The 24,808-nt window shown below is 41.8% G+C and overlaps 1 protein-coding gene across 1 annotated transcript in view; it reads right to left on the bottom strand.

Annotated features, from left to right (window-relative positions):
- The window catches only part of whrnb (whirlin b), a 163,324-nt gene extending 140,199 nt beyond the window's left edge, over positions 1-23,125 (bottom strand). Inside the window, exon 1 of the mRNA XM_078249619.1 lies at positions 22,424-23,125. Within this exon, the coding sequence (XP_078105745.1) occupies positions 22,424-23,125 (702 nt within the window). The remainder of the gene's footprint in view (positions 1-22,423) is intronic.
- Between the last annotated feature and the right edge of the window lie 1,683 nt (positions 23,126-24,808).

The raw sequence follows: 24,808 nt of genomic DNA, 5'->3' as shown, positions 1-24,808 counted from the left end.
TGGATCAGCCTCTTATCCCGCCTTGTACACGCCCATTTTTAACCATAAATAGTCAATGCAAACCACCTAGTGAATGCTGATCAGTATATGAATGACACTGGCCGAATCATGATGACTGGCAGAGAAAAAGCAAAAAACTTCTCAGACGTTCAGGAATTGCTGAAAATTGAATTATAATTTCGACCTGTTCTTGCACAGTGTAGGGAAACCTGATCTATAACTACATGTATTAATAATACGTCCAGAGTGGCGAGTACCTGTATTTGGACCGGGATGGCACGGTCCGGCGCTTTGCCCTCTCTACTGGACCCAATTCAGTACATAGACCCAAGAGTGCAGCTTTAGGGAATCTAAATCGGCATATTAGCCAGTCATCGTCATGGTCCCTGAAGTCTCTTTCTCTCCTGATTCTTCCATTAGCGTAGTCCTCCTGCAGGGCCAGCAGTGCCATCATGCAGCATGGGTTCACCGCAGTATTTATGTTTACAACAATTTGTGATTGTTAACACCTTGCCAACACGGCATCAACTAGTGGTTTCCCCCACCCCGAGATACAATTTGAAGACGAAAGAAAGTGAAAATAGGCAAACACACTTTTCTTCATGCATGTTTTGTCACAAACAGTATTAAAGTTCAGACTGATAACGAGGACATTAAGGGTAACGAGAGCTTAACGGTTGTATTTTCAGACTTTGACATTTGATGATATATGCACAGTATTAAAGACAGATAATTAATTATTTACAATGTGTTCTGCTATTATCTAATGCTATGGTATTTGATGCTATCCTGTATTCCATGCAGTCGGGCCATCTCCTCCTCCTGCGGTCCATACACAAATCACAATTTTACAGTAAATTACTCTAAATTTTTACAGTAGTTTTTCCGTTTTTTAAAAATAGTATAAAAAACAGTAAAATTACAGATATTATGTTGTGACTGGGATTGTGATTGAGTCAATCATAGTTACAGTATTACAAACAGTATAGATTATAATTATTTTATTGTAAATATTGTTTTCTAATATTGTTATTAATATTTTTAAATCCAAACGCTTGCTTTGGCAATATGTACAGTGTTAAAGCCATTTGATAAAGCCATTTGAATTTGAATTTGATTTTTTATGATTGGTCAATGTGGCTGTCATCCAGGAAACTGGCCAATGAGCACTGAGCGTGCCTTCATTTGAAAGTAGCTACGTCAGTTTGAATGCTGCAGGACTTCAGCGCTACTCTGTTGCTCCACTCCTAATGAATTACGTGGATCATTACCTGGATTATTTTACATCTGCATGCCAAATTATTATTTGAGTGAATTTGAGTTGTGGGATTTCAACGGAGAACAAAACAACAAAACAAAAATGGGAATATGGACACAGTGGAAGAGTCAGGATCTGTTTGCTCTCCTAACATGAACTTGACTGTTAGGTTAGCTAAATGCTGAGTAATTAACGTTAACTGATGTTACAGGTAACTTAATGTGGTAACGTTATTTAACATTAGCTTGTTAAGCTCGGCATGATTCATGTTAGCAAAACACAACGTTAATATTGAGTGTGGTTTTAGTCGAGATGGTTTGCTTGTTCTGTTTACAGGCAGCAACTATTTATAATACCATTAACGTTATGTTACTAACATTACAGACACTTGTTGCTGAGTCAACCTAATGTACAGCTCAGTAATAGTGTTAACTTATGTTACGTTGTTTTAACGTAATTGTACTTGCTTGTGTAATAACGGTAGCAGTTTTGGTGAGTGGTAACAGCCTTACTGCCTTCTGAAAATATTAATTTAAAAGTAATAATGCAGCCTAACTTCTGGTCACAATGTGTGTATGTGTGTGTGTGTGTGTGTGTGTGTGAGAGAGAGAGAGAGAGAGAGAGAGAGAGAGAGAGAGAGAGAGAGAGAGAGAGAGATATGACTGGTCTAATGTAATGTTATGCTCATTAGAACTAACTGGAATCTTTTTGTGTTTGTTCCCTGCCCTGCCTTGTTAGCTTTAGATGGTCAGATGTGACTATTCATATTAGATAGATAGATAGATAGATAGATAGATAGATAGATAGATAGATAGATATACTTTATTAATTCCAAGTTGGGAAATTGCAGTGTAGCAGGAGCATTACACACAGTAACAACACAGTAAGTGAATTTTTAAAGTACAATGATCCCCCTACCCCTACCAATAAATTTCTAGAAGAAACTTGATACCTTAATTCGGCAGTATATTTGGAATAATAAACAACCTAGGCTAAAATACTCTACATTGCAACGTACCACAAACACGGGAGGTTTGGCCCTCCCTAACCTTAAAGTGTATCACAGAGCCTGTGAGAGGATTAGTGTCCAAGATTTATGCTAAACTGATGCAAACATCCATAGGAGAACTCCCAATAGTAAAGAAATGGGAAAGAGAGCTGTGCCCTGAGGGGAACACAATTAATTGGGAGACAGTTTGGGACAACATTTTCCACTGTTCCAAGAACCCAAATCACCAGTATATCCACTTCAACATATGCCATAGGACATATTGGTCTCCTCAGAAGAGATACATCTCGAAAGCCATTCCCAATCCCTATTGTACATTCTGTCAACCTGAACAAACTGGAACTTCCTACATATGGTCTGGCAGTGTGAACAGGTGCATGAGTTCTGGCATAAAACAACATCAATAATATCTGATGATGTGATCTAATCCCTACTGACCCGATTGTTTTGTTACTTAATGATGACTCTAAATTACACCTGCTTGAGAGACAGAGGAAGATTTGGCTAGCTGGCTCAACTGCAACCAAGAAAATGATAACTCAACGCTGGCTCCCCCTTTGGCATAGAATTCTACAAGGCACATATCGAAACCATTGCTCCACTCCTTCGGTTTGTCTTCTCCTGAAAAAAGACAGGGATGACACTGATGTCACATATTACCGTCCGCTAAGCTTGCTAAATAGCGACCAAAAAATGTAAGTGCCTAGCTGTAAAAGCCAATAAGGTTATAGCAATACAAGCTTATTTGCCTACAAGAAACAGTTTTACATTTTCCTGAAAGCATTTTGTGTAAGTTATTGTAGTTCTGAGAAAATTACTATATATACTGTATAGAAATTCAAGATTAGTTTATTACTGGGAGCGGATGATTATACTTTTCCTGAGAATATACAGTATGTTTTTGTTTTGTTCCAGGAAGTAGGAAATACAAGTTATTTCTCATTGACATTTACATGGGAGTTGGAGAGCTGTAAGCGTCAACCTCACCACAGTAACGTTAAAGTTTGTGTTAACTTGCAGTGTATCTCTCTGTAGTCCGTTGGTCTGTGGGTGTTTTGCTTGCTAACTCTAACTACAGAATAACTACTGTATAACAGGCAGCATTGGCTTGGAATGAAGTTGATTCAAGTAAAAAGAAATTAAGAGCTTTGATGTAGGTTATTAACTACATTTGCCATGTTACCCTTGCTACATGTCTCTGGGGCATAGCAAATAGTAGCTTAGCACTCTCACTACACTTTAAAGGAAGCGCCAACTCATGGTGAAACCTGCAAGTAAATTAATGCGTGTGTTTATTAAAAGTTCTTCCAATTTATCCACTTCAATTTAATTAACAGTAACAGCAGGGTAGCCATGCTCACACTGTGTTCCACTAATTACATGTAGTGGTCCATAAATCACCAGCCCAGTGAAGTTCTTACTGATATGGTCCATCTCCTCTACTGTTGATCACTTACCAAGGTTCCATTAACTTTGAGGCATTCGTGCCAATCAGCAAATCAACATTAGTGTTAATGTGGGGAATATTGGGAATATCTTTCAGGTAAGACCACTTGCACAACTCACTCGTCACTGGCAATTCCTTTTGTGTGAACATACTAGGAAGTTCAAAAAACTTTTCGCCAGTATATTCAAATATTTCTCTCCCATTGACAATGCAACTTGGAACAGCATTGTGACCCATTGGCCGACATTTGCTCTTTTCCCTTTGATGTTCAGCTTTTCCATTAGACTTTAAGAGCAGAATGTGTTTGTACTTCCTGGATCCAGCAACGCATAAGTTTCAATACATTTGGTTCCCTTTGTATACATCAACAATGACAGGTAAGATTGAAAGGACACCATAGCTGCCCTGTGCCTCTGTATGACCACAAGTCACAAACATTTCCTTTTACTCAATGTGCAGGATACTGGGATGACTTTGGGTACAAACTTTGCAAGATATGTGTTTAATACAGTCCTTGCGTATGTGCCCTATGCACAGGCCACCAAAGCAAACTTCTTTCTCCTTTTGAAGGTCCAACTTTTCCCGGTGCATTCCTTTTTCAGTTGTGGACAATGCTCCAATGCAAGTCCCTGTGTACAGTACAAACAGGAAGCAATGGTTCCAATCTACCATTAAACAGAAAGAAGAAAAAAGGATTGTTGAAGTTCCACTTTCGGCAGATAGAGCCAGGTTTATCTGAGTGTGCACAGTACAGGACACACCTACTACATGACACACCTATAGATCAGTCACTGTGTTCAGTATATGTTGTTCACAGTCTATGTTGAGCTGTTGTGGGTGCCGTACTAGTAGGAAGTCATCCTGCGCATGTGTGTTACTCTGTTGGCTGGCTGGACGTGTAGTTCCAGTTGGGTGTTCTGTTATGTTGAATCCTCGATGGTCATTAAAACAAGTTTGAAGTAAAACAACTTTTTGGACTGCAAATGACTGTTGATTCAACTGGTGCCCAATGGAGCAAAAGGATGAAGCTTTTGTCACTGTGCAAGTAAATGACACCCCAGTTGAAATGAAGGTAGACACAAGTGCCAAATGTAATGCATACGGGGCAGCAAAATCAAAACTGTTGGTATAGTTAAGTTACAGTGCCACCTAGAGGGACAGACATACACATTGCCATTCTTCATTGTCCAAGAGGATGTTCTGCCACTGTCAGGGTTACGTGCATGCATACAGATGGGGCATCTATGGTTGCTGCCAACAAAAAGGATAAACAAGAAATTAGAATATGCATTAATCCAAAAGACCTGAACACTGTTTTGCAAAGACCACATCACCCTATGCATACTTTGGAAGAAGTGGCTGCACACATCCTTTTGGCAGATTTCACTTGACACTTGACAAATCCTCAACGCTAACCACTTTTAGCACTCCTTTTGGTCGTACAGATTTTTACGGATGCCATTCGGACTCAGCTCTGCCAGTGAGGTGTTTCAGCGCTCCATGGAGCAGATCTTCGCTGGATACCCCTGTGCCATCATAATCGACGACATAATCATCGCAGGTCAGAACGTGGAAGAACATGACGCCAACTTGAGAAAAGTGCTCAACCGTGACAGAGAAGTGAACTTAAAGCTTAATCCTCTCAAGTGCAGGTTCCGGCTGAGCCAGGTCAGCTATGTTGGACATGTTTTCACAAAGGATGGCCTCGAAGCCGACCCCTCCAAAACAAAAGCATTTGGTGAAATGCCAGTGCCAGCAGATGTCCCAGCACTGCAAAGATTTCTGGGGATGGTCAACTACCTTGGTAAGTTCATACCAAACTACAGTCAGCTGACTGCTCCACTGCGACAACTTACACACAAAGACACTGCATGGACTTGGCATGAGCAGCAGCAAAGTGCTTTTGAAGCACTAAAGAAACACATGTCCTGCCCACCTGTTTTGTCGTACCATGATGTCAGTAAGCCGGTGACACTTACCTGTGATGCTTCACAGGATGGGCTTGGTGCGGCATGTTTGCAGGAAGGAAAACCTGTAGCATATGCCTCACGGATGCTAACTGACAAAGAAACCAGATATGCTCAAATTGAAAAGGAGCTATTGGCGGTGGTTTTTGCATGTTTAAAATTCAATGATTACATCTATGGCAGGCAGTGGCAGTGACCATAGAACCCGACCACCAGCCCCTTGTCACCATTCTAAAAAAGCCCATACACGCAGCACCAGCGAGACTTCAAAGAATGATGTTAAGACTTCAAAAGTACAGCATCACCCTCATCTACAAAAGTGGTAAACAAATGAACCTGGCTGACACTCTGTCTCGAGCTCCCAGGTGTTCCACAGTTCAGCATGCTGATGAGAAGGACAATTTTGATGTGATGACAGTCAAATACATATCCTCTTCTCGCTTTGAGGAGTTGAAGACACAAACAGCGGAGGACACAACCCTGCAGACGCTCAGCACTATCATCAAACACGAATGGCCTAGCAAACAGCACAGTCTTCCTTATGATGTTCGACCCTATTGCTCTTTCAGAGATGAACTAACTGTTGAAGATGGGGTCATAATGAAAGGGCGCAAAGCGGTCATTCTGTTGTCGCTACAATAGGAGTACATTAGCATCATGCATCATTGAATTATATAGTTAGAGTACCCAAGTTGGTTACACGCAAAAACATTTGAGACACAGCCAGTAAAGTGATTCCGACTGATCCTGGCTAACGCCGCCATGCTAACCCTGCTAACTGCTAACATTACCGGAGGACCAGGCAAGAGGGCCACGGCTGTTTACAACGTATATTTTAAGCAAAGAGAGGGGGGCTGTAAATCGGAAAGAGAGGACCGTGAGTTTGCAGTTGCACTGTTTAGCGATTGTTGCTGTAATTCTAAGCCAATAAAGTGTGTTCAGTCGGGTGGAGAGGATGGCAAGGTAGTGTTATTTTTAGCGGTTCTCACCGTAATTTCTAAGCCAAGGAAGTGTGTCTGTCCGTAGGGTGGAGAGGACGGTGAGGTTGTTGTATTTTTAGTCAGTTTATTCCTACCGTAATTCTAAGCCTAGGAAGTGTGTCTGTCCATCGGGTGGAGAGGAAGGCGAGGTTGTTGTATTTTTAGCAGTTCCTACCGTAATTCTAAGCCGAAAAAAGTGTGCCTGTCAGTTGGATACAGAGCTCCGCGTGAGCAGGGGCTTTTATGACTGTCAATATAGCCAGCATCTAATGTTAGCTACTCCGCTGTGCTGTGAAGTAATGTCTGGCTATGTGAGACAAGCAACATGTGGATGCTGTGGTCTCAGCCTGGCAACTTCTGTGAACTTCAAGTCTGGGTAGGAGGAGACGACTCTCTCCAGTATTTTTAATTTGTACTGCAGTAAGGGACTGTTCGTTATTTATTTAAGGGACCACCAGAGGGGTTTTGGGACCTTTAGGCTAAAAAGACTTGACCCTCCCCTCGCCAGTAATAATTTTTCTATGACCCTCCAAAATGATTTGAAAAACAGAAATGACCCTCCCCTTATGTGCTAGTGTGCACTTAGCAAAGACGTACAAATGGCATTTGATTTTTTACAGCCATGACACACACACGTTAACCTCTGCATTCTCATCTTACACATCACACTCCTCTGTTATGGTGTGGTGGCCATTCCAGTAGATTTACTCACTAACATTGTTGTGGAAACACAATAAGCATGGAAACTAAATGCACACTTCCTGCATTACTGCATTACTTCAAATACTAAGTTACCCCTCTAGTAAACTAGTATTCACATGAAATAAAACAACAACATTGAGACCATTCAGCAAAGGACACTGGGAAATAACAAATTCAACACTATTGCAAGGTTGCCACGGCAAGATGTCTATACTAGTGCAACAGTAATTTTCGTTTTTTGCGTCCATCATCAGCCAGGTAATATTTTTTTTACTTAAGCAGTATATGAAATCTGATGTATTACCTACCACCATTTAGTTGTTTTGTGTTATTTAAGATATTTATAGATATCTGGTCATGCCAGATGTAATTATTCCACTCATTTTTTAAACAATGCAATTACCCATTTCAGCCACTAGGGGGGCAGTGGGTTACTGCCCCCCAGCAAACTCATGGGTCAGACCCATCTGGTAGCGAAGGAGGGCCGAGACTAAGAGCTACATGAAAAAAAATGCACCAAACAAGCCACTTTGAAATTTTGCTGTTTTCATGAATACAAAAGTTTGGTGATTAGTAACTATTTTAAACACTAGCTGTCAGTATTATACATATTATATTATACATATTGCACCTTTAAGTGAGGTATGTTTCTCATATGTTTCACCTCATGTTTTTTTTTTTGTAAAGTAGTTACTGAGTATATTTGTTGGATATTCGTCATTTGTAAATATTTGTACTGCTACATTTACTACTTACCAAGATAATGTTCTCATATGGAGCATCAGCTAAAGAAGGGGGATGTAGATCAGTGTGTTCTATGTTGAGCTGTTGCGGGTGCCGTACAAGTAGGAAGTCATCCTGCGCATGCGTATTACTCTGTTGGCTGGCTGGAAGTGTAGTTCCAGTTGGATGTGACCGCCGTTCTGTTATGTTGAATCCTCGATGCTCATTAAAGTTTGAAGTAAAACAACCTTTGCATTCTCACGCAATGAAGACAGGAAGGGGGGAGAGAGAGGGGCCATGGGCTGTGATTAATCACAGTTAATGACAGTCATGGGCTGTGATTAATCACGATTAATCACAAATTTAAATACTAGGATTCACTTGTATATATATACGGCAACGTCACCACTGCTTGCGCACGCAACCGGGGGGCAGAAAGAAGACGTGTTTCGTGTAGCTAGTAGTAGTAGCAGCATAGCGTAAGTCAAAATGCCAAGGAGTTGTTGCGTGGCTAATTGTACAAACAGAGCCAGTGATGGGTGCCTGATGTTTAACATACCTAGGGGGAGAATGCTTTTGCCAAAAACCGGCAGAGGTTATGGCTTCAAGCCATAAGAAGGGCAGATTGGGGTCATATGCAAGAGTCAGGCTCCCATTGTATCAATCAGAAAAGTTGCAGCTTGTTCAGTAGTTCAGCTAAGTGATATCTACCTGTCAGGGCTGTAGTACTCAAGTCCGGACCATAGACAGTTAAAGGTCCAGACTCGAGATAAGTTTAGACTGCTAGCTTAGGCGTTAGTGCTCCTTTTGTACCATCATTTTATTGAATGAAATATTAAGCTTCGCTCCTACGAGATGGGTGGGTTTTTATTACGTTACACACAAAGATAACTGGCTATAGTTAGCCTGTACGTATTCTAGCGGACATTAGCTAACGTTGCAGAGACAGCAGCAGTAGAGTTTCGGCGAGCTAACCATGACAGTGTTGTCGCCCTCTCGCCCACAATCAACCTCTGCTGCTAAAAACAGTCAGCCTGCAGTGATTTTTTGAAATGGAGATACACATATCATACCTTTCCCGGAAATCCTGGCCATTATTTTAAGACATAAACCAACCATAGGGGTACACACTGCTGCTAACATTGGCTAAAATGATAAATATAGCCATACATATATATATATATATATATCACAGTAACACTGCAAAATTAAAGACAGACAAACAGATCCAACTAAAATCACGTTTTATTGAGTCAGCAGTTATATACAAACAATAAGGAAAGCTTAAATACTTAAGGTTGTTGCAGTAGCGGACCAGCTCACCAATCTGGCTTTCTGCCCCTGGTATGCGCACACATCCTGTAATGTTTGTAAAAAGGAAACCCATGTATAGCAGTAACCAAAGTACTGTCTGCTACAAAGTCAAGAATAGCTTACTTGTAATTTTTCAACTCAAACTAATGCAACAATATGTCGGCCTATTTTAGAAATAGAATGCAATAATGTATGTGAAGAGACAGAAAGAACAGTCTCTACATTCTTGGTTAAAGATACTTATTTCAAACAGTAATTATTTACTGTTATTTACTATGGCCGAGGCTGCCATACAAGGTGCCACCTGCTCATCAGATAAACATTCACACATTCACACACCAGTGGCACAGCATCAGGAGTAATTCAGGGTTCAGTGTCTTGCCTAAGGATACTTTGACATGGGACTGCAGGGCAAGGGATCAAACCACCAACATCCTGATTGGTAGGTGACCGTTCTACCACATGAGCCCTTTCTACTCTTCTTTCAACCAGCTGACCAGGCAGACTAGCTTGTTCAGATTTTCAGATTATAAAGCTGACTTTCTTCTGCAGAATGTTGCCTGCCACAGATCCACAGATCAGTTCCCGATTTGACATATGGGCCCCCATATGCACCTGCTTGTGATGACCACCACTGTAGTGGACATGTTTCCATGCTGACACAGGCCTCTGCCTTATACCTCACTGTGGATCTGTGTATCTGTGGAGAGTACCTCATCATCAGACTCTGACTCTGATCCCATCAGAAGGCCATCTTTTTCTTTGGTGGCTTTGGCTCCACTTTTTCTCCAGAGGCCTGTGGTGCAGGTTCTCCATCTTCAGCATCTCACTCAGCTTTCCCACACCTCTCCTCTCTCTACTCCTGCACCTACGGTCCTTGAACCTATGATCTAGACAGGTTGCTACCTTTAACCACCACAGTTTTGAGTTCTCCTTTCGCACGTTGAGGTGCATTGTGAATGCAGCCTTGAAGCACGCTATGTAGGCAGGGTCAACATCAGATGTTGCTGCCATCTAACTAACATATACAATGTGGCCAGATAAAATGAACATACACAGGCTATTAACAAAGCTGGGCAAGCCAATTGCTGTTTTGCATTGCATTCAGTTTATTTAAATGGGTCCGGGCTAAGACCCAAATCTACTCAAGTCCTAGAAACGCCCCTGGTGGTGAGTAGATCATTTGTGATTTTGATGAGTGTGGTCTAGGTGGGTAGTACACCAGATTCCAAGGAGCAGTTGATGACATCCACCATGATGGGACACGGGACAGACAGACATGCTTTGACCAGGTCTGTAGGCATTGGGTCCAGAGAGCAGGTGGAAACCTTTGCTTTGGTGACCAACTTGGTCACTAGAAGGTCGTCCACAGGGCGTGAAGGAGGAGAGGCAGCTTTGAAGCAGATGAGCAGGGGAGAGAGCAATGTCCTGTGTGTTGGTGTTAAAAGGGGAGGGGGCTGACACTAGGGGGTATAAGAGCAGCTTCCCTAAACTTTGTCTCATCCAGAGAGTTTCAAACCGGGTTCTGTGTCTGTCAGACGGACTGCATGGTGTACTACCATTAATCAACCAATCAGCCGTGCAATAACGTAACAAAGAAGGAAGATGCCTATATGTGAGGTAATGTACAGGCACAAAACACAATTTCATTGTTGTGGTATGATGACGTTCACGATGAGGTTAATTGAACTTGTCTATACACTTTTTATTTAATAACCCAACCTTTTTCTAGACACAACATTTAATCAAATTTGAATAGTTTCGGGTTGTTTTTGATTTTCCTATTAAAAGTACAATATTATCTGCCTCTAGGGGTCTCTCAATCAAAACAATGTGGATCTAAACACAGATTATGATAGATGATGACATCTACTTCCTCCGCAAACTGAAGAAAGCGGGACCCCGCCACCCATCATGTGTTCCTTCTACAGGGGCACCATTGAGAACATCCTGTCCAGCTGCATCACTGTGTGGTAAGGGAGCTGCACTGCCTCCAACCGTAAGACCCTGCCGTAAGTGAAGGTTGCTGGGCGGATCATTAGTGTCCCACTCCCCTCACTCCTGGACATTTACCAAACCCGCCTCACCCGCAAAGCAACCAGCATTGTGGCTGACCTCAGCCACCCCTGAAACCGCCTCTTCAGCCTCCTGCCATCTGGGAGAAGGTACCGGAGCATCCGGCATTCCACCAGACTGGCAAACAGCTTCATTCCCCAGGCTGTCAGGAAGCTCAACAACCTCCCTTCTCTCCCTCCCCCTCCCCTCCCCTCTGCCCCCAAGAACCCTGGACATAGTACTTATCTTTTTAATTGTATATATAACGTATCTTTCTTTGTCTTATTTGTATATATTTCTTATCTTTTTTTTATATTATAGTTGTTGTACGTGTCCTTATTGCACCGTGGGTCGGAGAGAAACGTATTTTCAATTGCTCTGTATGTCCGGCACATATTGCAGAATTGACAATAAAGTTGATGGGATTGTGGGAGTTGTAGTTTACATTGTTACAACCATTGCAGATTAAAATGTATCTGTTAACGGACAAGTTTATCCATTAAAGTTTTATTCATGCAGGACAGTCACCTTTTGTCGGCTAAATTTAACTGTAAAGACAGCTACACGCGAAAGTGGGGGTGTAACATTAAGCTGGTTCCCGTGTTTTGACAGAAGTTATAACTAGAGGGGTCAAAGGTTATATGACGCCACTGACAGGCGACCAAACGAAAAGTCCTGTGTCATTGAAATAAAATGACAGATTTCACTGTGTTTGAACATTGTTGGAAACGTTCGGGATAATGAAAGTACACAACTCAACAAAAATATAACATACGTACAGTAGGTATAGTCATTTTTAGACTTTTTAATGCCGAAATATTACATATTTTTCCTATAAAGCAAATATGGAATAGATACATACACATATAAACATTATGCTTATATAACTAGTTATCCGACAGAATATGCACAGTGTGCTGAAAGTGTGTTAGTGTGTTTCCAGTACTGCTCTCGCTCTCGCTCTCACTCTCTCTCTCTCTCTCTCTCATCCCCCCTTTATTTGTGACTTGCACATGCAGTGATGTGTCCCATGGTGCATTAGCTTCACATAATACACTGGTGTGTGCATAGAGAACAGGGATGTATTAAGAGAACTGGATACAGCGCTCGACGCGTGAAGCACTCATGAAGCTAAAAAGATACCTGGATCTTCCGCTCTGGCCCATGACATCATAATGGACATATGCATTAGCAATTCCTTTAACCCCCCGCCTCCCATGGATGTATTAAGAGAACTGGATATAGTGTTCGGCGGGAAGCCCTATACATTCCAATGAGAGTGCTCAAAAGCGCATAAAGCAATCATGGAGCTCGGATCTTCCGCGTTGACTGGCCCATGACATCATGATGGACATGTGCACCAGCAACAGTTTGTGTTGTTGTAGCAACCGGTAGCAACATGCTCGTTCATGCATGTCTTCTCTCTCGTGTCTCTTACAAGTATGCGAACTCATGAACTCGCCGTTTTCATTGTCTAAAATATTCACTGACGTTAAACATTGTGTTTTCATTGTTACTGATCGTTTACATGCTTATCTAACGATGGATGTATTTAGACAAACAAGGAGATTTAATCATTATGTCGTGCTACTAGCTAGATACTAGCTAGCGCTAGCTACTAAAGTTAGCCTGCAGTTTCGTGAACAGAGTTCATCCACGTTACAAGCTTTACAGCATACAGCCCTCGGATGTATCATAAGAGAGAACCAAGGCGATGTAATCACTATGTCAGTAGTAACGTTATGTAGGCATATAGCTATGTATAGTGTTACCATTCTCTTAATACATCCATGCTAACTACCGCTGATGCAGCATCTAGCCGATAGCCCCGCCAGTTTGGGAAACGCTAACGACGTTACATCCACGTTACAGGCTTTACAGTATACATACATCCCTCAGATGTATCATAAGATAATACCATGGACGTATTAATAGAACACATGGTGAATTACAACCATTAGCTATATCCATTATTACAGCTACAGGACCTCGGGAAAACAGTCATGTGAGCGGGCGGGCACAGTCCAGCGGGTCTGCTCGCGTCCATTATGCGCGTTCATCATACCTAGTTTAATAACTCTGGATTCGGCTACTAGTGAATGTTAAAAATGTTAAAAACATGACGTTTTAAACAAGGACCCTTTAAGTGTTGGGCTGGTAAGTTGATGTACCCCAAAAAAATTATCTGCTGAAATATAGAAGTTTCTTTCGCCATGCAAAGTCTATGTGAAAAGTCTTTCTGGGCCATGGGGTGCAGTTCCACCCTTATCCGCTTAGCCCATGGTGGCTTTAAGACATGGCGCTCTTCCTGGGGGCTTGCCGCCTTCCAGTTAGGCTCAACTCACAGAATAACAATTTGCGTTGTCGTAGCAACACCACACGTTCACGAGCTTGCTGGCTCGAGTTTGGTAGCCTACTAGCTGCAATACATCCAAATTAGCTGCAGCAGCTGTTTAGGAGGGATTATGTCAGATGAATTACTATATATTCACTAACATCAAACATTGGGTTTTCGTTGTCCCTCATCGTTTAAATGCGTATTAAAATAAACCCATGGATGTAATAAGCGAACCAAGGAGAAGTAATCATTATGTCGTGCTACTAGCTACTAGCCGATAGCCGGCAGTTTGGGAAAAGAGACATTACATCCATGTTACAGGCTTTACAGCATACAGCCCTCAAATGATGAATAACAGCCATTATATCGAGTATTACAGCTACAGTAGAATATATCCTTGATGTTACACTTCGGGGATTGCTCCGGTGCAGCAGGAAATTCCGCCGGATGCATGATGGATTTTTGCTCTTTCGCTTTCTTTGTGTTGGAATTTTAAACTCCAGAGGATTTATGAGGACTATGGTTGACTGGTCCTCAGATCTTTTCATGGTAAATTGAGACAGCTATCTTGACTATCTGTCCAATCTGAGTTTTCTCTCGCACAACTATTTTACAACGGCTCCGTGCGGAGCTTAGCCACCCATGACGATTGTGATTGGTTTAAAGAAATGCACGTTTTTCTCCCAACCCGGAAGGCTATTTGGACTAGCCAGATTAGCCTCCTCCACTCTGCAGCGTGGGGATGGTCTGGAACTACAGCTACAGGCACTCAAGAGAACCGTCATATGAGCCTGCAGTGCAGGGCGGCTCAGCAGTGCTGAGTCCCGTGGAGCTCCTTGCGTTCATTACAGTATGTGCTAGGGTTGTCAACTGTCCCGTATTCGCCGGGACGTCCCTTATATTGGGCCTAATGTATTTGTCCCATACGTGACCTCCCTTGTCCTGTTTATTGCCTGCTACGCTGGTGTAACCACTGACTGACAAACAGCAACAGCAGCAGTGCTGATCACGACTCTTGAGAATAATCACCGACACCTGTCATCATCGAATCACAGCCCCCTCCACACACGCATCAGTAAATACGGAAAATACCTTCGCAAAAAAGGAAAATTACGGCAATATGTAACGCTGTTCAGTCGATTTGGCATGTGGAAATATGGATTAAACTGCAAATATGGACAATCCTGCAAAAAAGAAAAGACTGTGCAGCTGCAATAAACAATGGGAAGTAAAAAAAGAAGTGGGTTAAGCCCATCAGCGTTGACTCAACGAAAGCCTTCTATATTTTATATTGCAGGGAATTTTTTGTTGGCCATGGAGGTGAGAATGACTTGACTCAACATGCTTCCACAGAAATGCGCAAATTAAACTATTATTAAACCTACCTTAAGTTTCCAAGGCATGAGAGTTATGTAGGCCTATTCATATTTAATTAAGAGATTAGCTATCATTATGACAAATGGCTTAAAACAACACACAAAACCATACCTGCACTGCTGCAGCAGGCCACCTTTTGTCAATTAGTTCATAGTGGCAAAGTTGGCCACCCTATTTTGTGCGCATGTTACAACTTTTAAAACATAATGACTATTAGGCAATTCCACCGTTGGCATTATGCCCATGTTTGCATCAAAGCCTGGCGGTGTTCCTGGGGGCTTGATAGAGAAGCAGACGATGTACAGCAGCACATAAAGAAGCGAACAGTATGAAGAGTAACTCAAGATCTGGCAGCTAACCCACTGTCTGACTTTAAACATATTAACTTTGAGTGTGTGTGTGTGTGTGTGTGTGTGTGTGTGTGTGTGTGTGTGTGTGTGTGTGTGTGTGTGTGTGTGTGTGTGTGTGTGTGTGTGTGTGTGTGTGTGTGTGTGTGTGTGTGTGTATGTAGGAAGTATATTGAGTTAAATTGACTGTCATCTCAAATCTCCTTCCTCCTCGCCTGCAAAGTAAAGTGACAGGAATTAGCTCCCCCTATTTGGTTTTCTTTTAGCGAAATACTCGCTGGTAAACTGGTACACAGTTATGCAGTGTTGCCATGGACTAGACTGCAGCATATGTCTAGGGCTTTTATTGTGAAAGGTAAGAACTGAAACAAGCTGTCTTTGTCAAGTTGAAAGTAGTACAGGTTGCCGTCTATACATCCTCCTGTTGTTGTATTATGATCCTCACAAGTAAACAACACAATGTGATGCTGAGAAAAATCAACCTTGTTCTGAAAAAAAATTACGTTGCTTTATCACTGAGCAATATTCGCTGAGCAATATTCACTTTCTGTGTGAAAGTAATCTTGACAAAAACAATTTTGAAAAATATATTGACGTATGAATTCATCTTTCTCTCTCTCTCTCTCTCTCTCTCTCTCGCACTCTCTCTCTCTCTCTCTCTCTCTCTCTCTCTCTCACACACACACACACACACACACACACACACACACACAAACATACACAATATTGTGACATCTGTTCTGCTTTCTGATCTACTGTAGCTACAATACATGTCAGGCTGCTCCTCCACATCAGGGAGCTGATTCCCATCGGCTTGCCCACACACGCCTGTTATCTAGAATATGGGCTTTGAAAAATGGAGAGCTGTATTCAAGGACACTTGACAACAGCAGCATCTAGCAGTTTTTATAGGAAAAACAGCTAAGGGAGCCAAGTAGTGAACAAGGTTTGTTCTAATAACAAGAGGTCATATCATGATGGCCTTATCAAACTGACAGCAAAGGATAACTTCACCTATTGAAATACTTCCTCCTCCATCCAGCATGGAGCAATCTAAAAAAGAGTTGCTATTTTTGGAGCTTGTTGAGGGCCTGATGTGCTAGTGGAGTCATTTGGTTGTGATTATGTAATGTTGTTTCTCCACACACAAGTAAAATGCAGTCATTGTTTAAAAATAAATTCAAACAGTGGCCAAGGTTAGACAAACAGCACACTGCTGTGAAATATTATGTTCAAACAAAATATGGCATCACTCTGGCACAGAATATATATATATATATATAATATAATATAGAGATTATACTGTAGTACTATATATAGTATTTAATCAAACAATAAATATATTTATTAGTCCCATGAAATTATATACAGTATCATTCCAGTTAAATATAATCCCACCAGATCCTTCAATTAATACAATTTCCAAAAATAAGAGAATTTGTTATGACAGCAATTTCCCAAACTTTTCATCAGCTTATAAAAGGGAGTTGAACCTCCAGTTTCTTCTAGTAGCTCTTGCTTCAGGTAAAATTATTTTCAGGTCAGATTACTATGGTTTGGTATTCGCATGATCGAATGAAGGGGGGGGTCAATTTATTGTCTGTGAAAAAATAGTCAATTATGCTGTGGTGTACATGAGAAAAAAAGGAGTACTCCCTACTTTTTGGAAACGCCATATACAGTATTAGTAATGCTAAATTCTGAGAGGAAAGATTGTATGTAGCCAAGACTGGCTGATGACCTGTCCATCCCAGGGTCTAAACAAATCATCATAAGCAGGTATGAATTTAGATCTGGAAGTAATTTGATAAGTCGATGGAAAAACTGGGCATCGTCAAAGTTAGGAGCTTATATATTTGCTAGCATGATGTTGTGTTGTAAAGTTGGCCTGCAACTAGAATGTAGTAATTTGGGTCTGCTATGAAGTCCGAGGGGGGTAAAAGTTACGTTCTTATCAATCAATATGACAACGCCCATCGCCTTAGCCTGGAAAGTAGAATGAAAAGGCTACCCCACCCACCCACATCTCAAATAGTCTGGCCTTCAAAGGTGGGTTTCCTGAAGAAAGGCAATTCCTGCCCACAAGTCTTTTAGATGTACTAGGGGCTTTTTTCCTCTTAACCGGGTGGTTCAGACCCTTGACATTCTAGCTGACAAAGTTAAGGTCCCTGTTCAAACTGCTTCTGTGAGTGATAAGCTGTGCAATGGCAGTTAAACAACAGACAGGTAAAATAGTGCAGAAAAAATGTTGACCAAATAGTCAGGTGAGAAAAGTGAACAATCATTTGACTTTGAGTGACAGCAAAACAAACAAACCCTTTTCCGACCCCTAAGGTGACACCAGCTGTTAGAACTAACAATACACCTTCCCTAACTAACTTACAGTAAAGACGTCCAATTTAGTACTGTTATCTAAGTCTTAACCTCTATTCTGCCCCATCTCACAAAGGAGAGATGGCTAAATGCAAACGTAAAAAACAATTTATTCATTCAATATTCATATAAAAAGTATGAATAGATGTAAATAAAAATTGGTGAACTAAAAACATAAACATGTTGTCTTGCACTAGTTTGAATTATCCCTGTCTATATGAAGTGCATCTGCATTACCCCCAGTACTTCTTCTTCATACAGTTTTACTTAAGTAATTATTTACTATTTAGCTTTAGCTGGTGACACAGCACACAGAGAGCCTCTGCTCCTAGACTCCAAATTTCATACAGAAATATATAGGCAGACTGTAGAGCAAACATCACTGAAATGCCCCACAAATACATATTTCCTTTTTAAGTTTCATGTGGCGAGGCAAATTTTATTGATACACATTCCTCAGTGGAGAGTCTCCTGGTTTAATATTCTGTCAGAGTTTCTAAAAAGAATTCACAACTCTAACTACAGAAAGAGAGAAAGCTGGAAGAGAGAGACAAAGAAATGAAGTGAGGGAGAGACAAAGAGAGTCAGAGGTCTGACGCTGGGTTTTCACAGGCAGCTTTGAAGGTGGCAGAGCAGAGTGATTCAATCAATCCCTAAAAGAACAGCAGTATGAGCGTAGTCCGCTCATGGTGGCGAAAAGAGCCCAGAATAACTGCCTGTTCTCCATAAGTAGATTTTGAGTCAACTTTTACAGTGTGTATACACACATGCTATATTTAAAATCCCGTGGAAAATAAAAGAATGTGATTTTCCTATAGCCTACTTAATGATACATCTATGTATGACTACAGGGATGCTAATACAAAACAGCTAATATTTGTGAAATAGACAGTTCAGCATACATTTTGCAGGGCTGACAGAGAGGCAACTGGAGAGTTTCCACACCTTCTAGAACAAATACCTAGATTAATCTGTATAGATTAAAGGAGTATTCCGGTTGATTTCAACACATAGCTCTGTTGTTTGTAAATTTGGAGTGCTGTCAGTAGCGAGAAAAACAAAAACAATCGGTGTTGCCTACACCATGTTATCCTCCTGCTACAGTTTGCACCCAGGAGGTTGAAACCAGGCAAGTTTTAAAATGTTCGAGATGTCATTACAAGTGCCTACCCATGTGAAGTGATTCCTCCCGCGTGAACACAGTGAATCTGACTGCAGTAGATGTGAAACAAATGCATAAAAGTTGTGCTAATTCAGCTTTAGATTTAGTTCCGGTGTTGAGACATTAAGACGAGTGCTTTGGGACCGTCTACAAACTACCAAAAAGAGCTACAAAAATATTTTCAAAAATAGGCATATGCTTATTTTTTAAAAGTGCTGTAGTACAACTAGCAGGATACAAGTTATAATTGAGGTAAATTTGGAGACACTACCTTATTTAATCATTAAATTAATAAATATTTTTGTTGTATCTCTTTTCGGTGTTGTAGTGTGTAGTCTTGCCGTCTCAACACCGGAACTAAACGAGCTGAACTAGCATAACTTTTATGCATTTCTTTCACATCTACTGCAGTCAGATTCACTGTGTTCATTCGGAACACATTTCTCTAAACCAGGGGTTTTCAAATTGGGTGAATGTGAGCCTTCCCTTTAGAGTAGGCAAGGACAGCCGAGCCCCTCCTTCCCCAAAATCCACTCCGCCTGCTCTAATCCATACACGTCTCTGCGGTAAATGCCATCTTTTGTGTGTTCCAGGCAATGATGAGTTTCAATAACAACTGATAAAATGTATTTTATTTCCACAACTTGGTGCCAACCATTTCATGCTAGCTTGTCCGGAAGGGTTTAAGGCTAAATAGCGCCCCAAAGGTAGACTAAATTTTTTTAAAGGGAAAAATTGACAATTTCAAAGGGCTCTCTTGAATGCTTACCTTAAGATGTCTGAATGAAAATGGGCTCTATGGGTACCCACAATTCTCCCCTTTACAAACAAGTCCACTCAATGCTGTTTTCACCTATTCTAAAAATGGTTTGTTTGAATATTTCTGCATACTGGGGTCCCTACAGTCTTGGAATTGCATAAATTGAATATGGCTACAAAACTGATAGTCTTGTGGATTTATTGAGCACAGTTGTATTCATTTGTGATGTTTGTTCCTAGTTTCCGTTTCATTGTAGTGAGACAATTTGTTAAAACTGGACTTAACTGTATATAATGACCTGTTGTGAACTCTAGGGTAAACTTTACCAACTTTACAAACTTTACTTTACAAACACAAACTAGACCTAGGGATTTCGAAGATGTATGGTTATCTTAGGTATATCAATAATAGGGGGGTTTCTGAGCACTTTCAAGAACATAAGTGCTCAGGCTAGCTCTAATATTATAATCTAATAGATTTTAGTTGGCCATGGAGAGATCTAATCTCTAATAGATATAAACACCTACACACAGAAGACTGGTGGGAGAAAACAACGTTTGAATTGCTTCAGTTGTGGAAATCCAGTAAGTAGGCTGACCTCTTTCTTTCCCATGAGATGACATTTTTTAGGGATAACAGCTCATTCACGTCCAAAAAACATCTTTAAAATAGATAAAAAATAATTCCCAGTTGTACGCCTGGTGGCGGGAAATTTAGGCCCAATGGGGGAAACCCTGGTAAGTCACCCACTACAACTAACACAACGATAGGCCTATGTGTGAACAGACATTAGGCAAATATTGTAGATCTGACGTTGTGTTGGGTTTTGCTTAATATAATCTTAAGTGGCAGATCAGGGGGCTTGCTGCAGTTGAATATCTAAGTAAGAGATGTCTAGACCGGAAACAAAACAACAGTCACGCCGCACACACTTGTTTGGGCTTGCGAGCCGGCCAAAGAGTAGTAGGCTAACGTTACGTTTTGAGTGGATGGCGAAATGGATGCCAATAAGATTCTGAATGGAAAGTTTACTTTTAAAAAGTTGCCAAATGGTTCCATTGACAAGACCAAAGTGATCTGTGTGTTTTGTCGTTGTGAACTGAGCTATCATCGCAGCACATCCAGTCTGAAATACCACTTGATGGCCAAGCACACAGCTGATGCGAATTCTTCGCCCCCTCATCAAAGCCAAGCGACAAAAGCACAAAGCAAGCCGATCCACTTTTCCATGTTGATAAGAGCATTAAAATGAGAAAAAAATAATTGGACAAAAAGAAATCTAGGGACATTTAGAATAGATAAAAATGTGTGATTAATTGCGATTAATTGCGAGTTAACTATGACATTAATGCGATTAATCGCGATTAAATATTTTAATTGTTTGACAGCACTAATTATAATATGACCTATGAACCTAACTAATTTTTAAACAACTATCGCTTTGTGTTGTTGGCCAGATAAAATTATAATCATTACATTTAAAGTTAGGTTCACATTTCTTTGTATTTTGGTGGCTTGATTGTAGCCTGGTCCTACCAGACACTCGTACATTTCATTTGTACAGAGAGTCTGGCCACTCTCCATTGACAAGTGTTAACTTCCTCGAAGGCGGGTACTCTGCTGAAGTTTAAAACTATTGGATCTGCCCAGAGCCACTCTGAATCTGCCATAACCAATCGCTAACATTTGGTCGTGACATCGGCTTAGCATCATTAGCGTTCATCAGCGTTAGCCACTCCTTCACCACTAACAGAGCGAGCTGGAAAATCTAACTTTTCTTGAACCCCGTGGGGAGGAGGGCCACAACATCATGGCCACCAACAAAACTCAGCAAAGATTGTTCTTGCTCGGGCTTTAACTTCTGGATATTCAGCAGCGTTGCCTCAACGGACCGAATGGCTTCGCTCGCATCTTTCTCCGCCGCCATTACGGAACTACAATTCTAGCGCATGGCCTCAACGTCATCGTTCTCAGCCACTCCATCTGTTCGCTGATTGGACCGCCAAAAATTGGGCTGGAGAAAACCCAAGACTATACCGCAAACCCAGACGTAGTACTGAAGGGAAATGAAAATTGAGCGTAAGTACGTAGGAGGGCCGAGCCAGGCTAGCTTGATTGTAGACAACTTCAAAAACACTGAAATTAATACATGGTTTTGAAGAAGATTTTTGAAGTCAATTTAGTCAACTTTTTTATTGAATCTGAAAAACTTTGAGAAGAAAGATAATGGCATGGTCTCCATGCTACACTAATAGTAAGGCTTTCCTCTATGTACGCATGTGCCATACAAGTACAATTTTGGCTGTATTATTATTTCCCCTTCAAAAATGGCTCTTGAAAAATTTGATGTTTATTGTCCGCCCCCTTCCCCCAAACTGTTACATGAAATTTACAGCTTTTTAGAGCAGCACTGCGTGGCCCAGTGCTTAATGCATGTTCTCTTTGACACACACACACACACACACACACACACACACACACGGACAGTAAAATATAGCCTACACACATGAACAAACACACACAGTCTTTCTCATGGAGATTAACCTGAGGTTGTAGCCTAATTATGAGATGACTGCTCAAACTCACGCACGCGCACTGCATAATATCCTACCTTCACCGCTTCTACGTGAGTGACATTGTCAAACATCATGTCGTTCACGGTCACTATCTGGTCCCCAACCCTCAGTCCTTCTCTCTCGGCCGACGAGCCCGGCTCCACTAGGGACACGTAGATCCCCACGCCGTGCTCCGACCCCCCGCGGATGCTGAAGCCTAGACCCTCGTGGCTCCTGGAGCGCGTCAGGGTGACTTTGCGCACTTCTCCAAAGGGACTCTCGAAACACGGCGGGGCCATGGAAGCCGACAGCTCCGCGGCGGCGCTGAAACCGTCCGGACAGCCGGAGGTTAGGGGCTGCTCATGGATGGAACTGACATATTCCTGCAGAGTTGAGTCGCCCTCGTCTCCAAAGACTTCCGCGCTGCCGTTGCTGGGGAGCAGCTCTGTCTTCAGGTAAAGTCCCTCGGACGTGTACTGGTCGAACAGCAGCTGGTCGGACCTCGGAATGACCAGGCGAAGCATGGGCAGCAGCTGTCGTTTGCCGGGCGTGTTGAGAATCACTTTGAGAGTTTGGACCAGGTCGAAGACATTGCGCTTGGCGTGGTACACATTGAGACAGTGGATGAACTGCTCTCTCTCCAGATCGCTGAGCAGCAGGTTGAGAGTGTTGTGGAGCCTCCGGACGTTTGCCGAAAGCGCACGGCCGCCCGAGTTCACCGATGTGTTGAGCGAAACGCGCTCCAGATCAGCGCTCATCCTACAACATAACGGGGAATCAGTGCATCATACAGAGCCGGTAGAACGGACCAAACATAATGTTAAAGCGATGTTTAAGTCGATCCTCCCGTTTGAAAGTAAAACGTTAAAAAGCTCACTGCGCATCAGGCAACTTCAACAGGTGACCGGTGATCTATACGCGCGTAACGGCGCTGATGTGCGCTGCACACGGTGTGTCAGCTAGAAACAACCCATTGTCCCAGACAAAGCTCACATTCGTCTTGCTTTTGTCTTTTCATTCCACGTACAACAAAATCTTTACCGCTGCCTTCACCGGGACGAGCTTCAGCGATTCAAATAGTGTCCGGTGTAATATGTGAAAGCCAGCAGATACAAATCCGTGGAAGGCTCCCTTTGTCCTTGCAAATTTTAAAAATGTATATGACCTTCTCCATTTTTATTCTGTCCACAGAACAAACTCTATAGTCCTTCGGGTTTCCAGGACGGAGCCTGATCTGTGCGCAACTGGCAGGGAGCGCTGATTTTGGATGCTCTCAGAACCTCTGTGTATAGGAAATGACGTAGGTGTGTGTGTGTGTGTGTGTGTGTGTGTGTGTGTGTGTGTGTGTGTGTGTGTGTGTGTGTGTGTGTGTGTGTGTGTGTGTGTGTGTGTGTTGCTTAGAAACTGACAACATTACTCACCCTTATTTAAATGATTATTTTTGGCAATCCAATGTCATGCATTGTTGAGTAAAAACAGGAATAGCAGGAGTTTAAATTACAAATTACATTACAAAATTTCTTGGACAAAAGCAGATGAATTCCTACTGGACAACTTCAAAGCATATGAATGCATTGCGTTGGGTTCATCTTTAAAATGTGTCGGTTGCTTCAAGGGTGTAACTTTGGTTTGAATCCCATTTCCTGCATTTCTACATACATTTATAGGGACTATGGTGATATAAAATCCAGGAAATTATTCAGTTTATCACAATGACAAATTCTTCCAGAAAGAATAGAACTAAACTACGTAAAAGGTGTCTTACTCTCTTTAATGTTTAAAATAGGGGCTAATCACCGAGATGTATAATAAAATAATATCAAACAAATTAGAAAGTGGGGGGGACACAAACGGGATTTTGAAACATGGGGAGACTTGTCCCCCCTGTCCCCAGTGGAAATTACGTCCTAGGATTCAGATGACAGTAGATGTCTGCTTGTCAGCCTTTAAGCTGATCAAGCTGCATTAAATGCCTCCCTGAGACTCCTTGTCATAACTAGAACCTAAGGCTATTTTTAAACAGCTATTTATAGGAGCCCAGAGTTGTCTTCCTCCTCATGACAGTAACAAGCTCCTTCTGTCTGGCCAGTTGGTATAATGAGAGTCCCAGGCAACACTACTTCCACACCACGGTGCTGCTGAGGAGACAGGGCTTCTGATAGGATGCAGCTGGGTCCCCCAACCTCAGGAAGTGTTTGGTCAAAGCTAAAAAAAAATAAAAATCACCTAAATTCATGGTCCCGTAAAGTGACCCTGCTGCCATCTATTGTTTTTCATTTGCTCCTGACTTGAGTGGATTTAAAAAAATGTTTTTTTGTGAATAAATGTGTACTATGGGAGAAAATTCACATTTTAACATTCCTCACTAACTCTTCACCCACCGCTTCATCATCCCTTACCTCCCACCCATGGTCAGCTATGAAGAGTGTCCGGAGTTTTCC

This window comes from Sander vitreus, chromosome 5 (genome assembly GCF_031162955.1).
Source record: "Sander vitreus isolate 19-12246 chromosome 5, sanVit1, whole genome shotgun sequence".
Taxonomy (NCBI): domain Eukaryota; kingdom Metazoa; phylum Chordata; class Actinopteri; order Perciformes; family Percidae; genus Sander; species Sander vitreus.
This window is presented reverse-complemented; position numbering and strand designations above follow the sequence as displayed.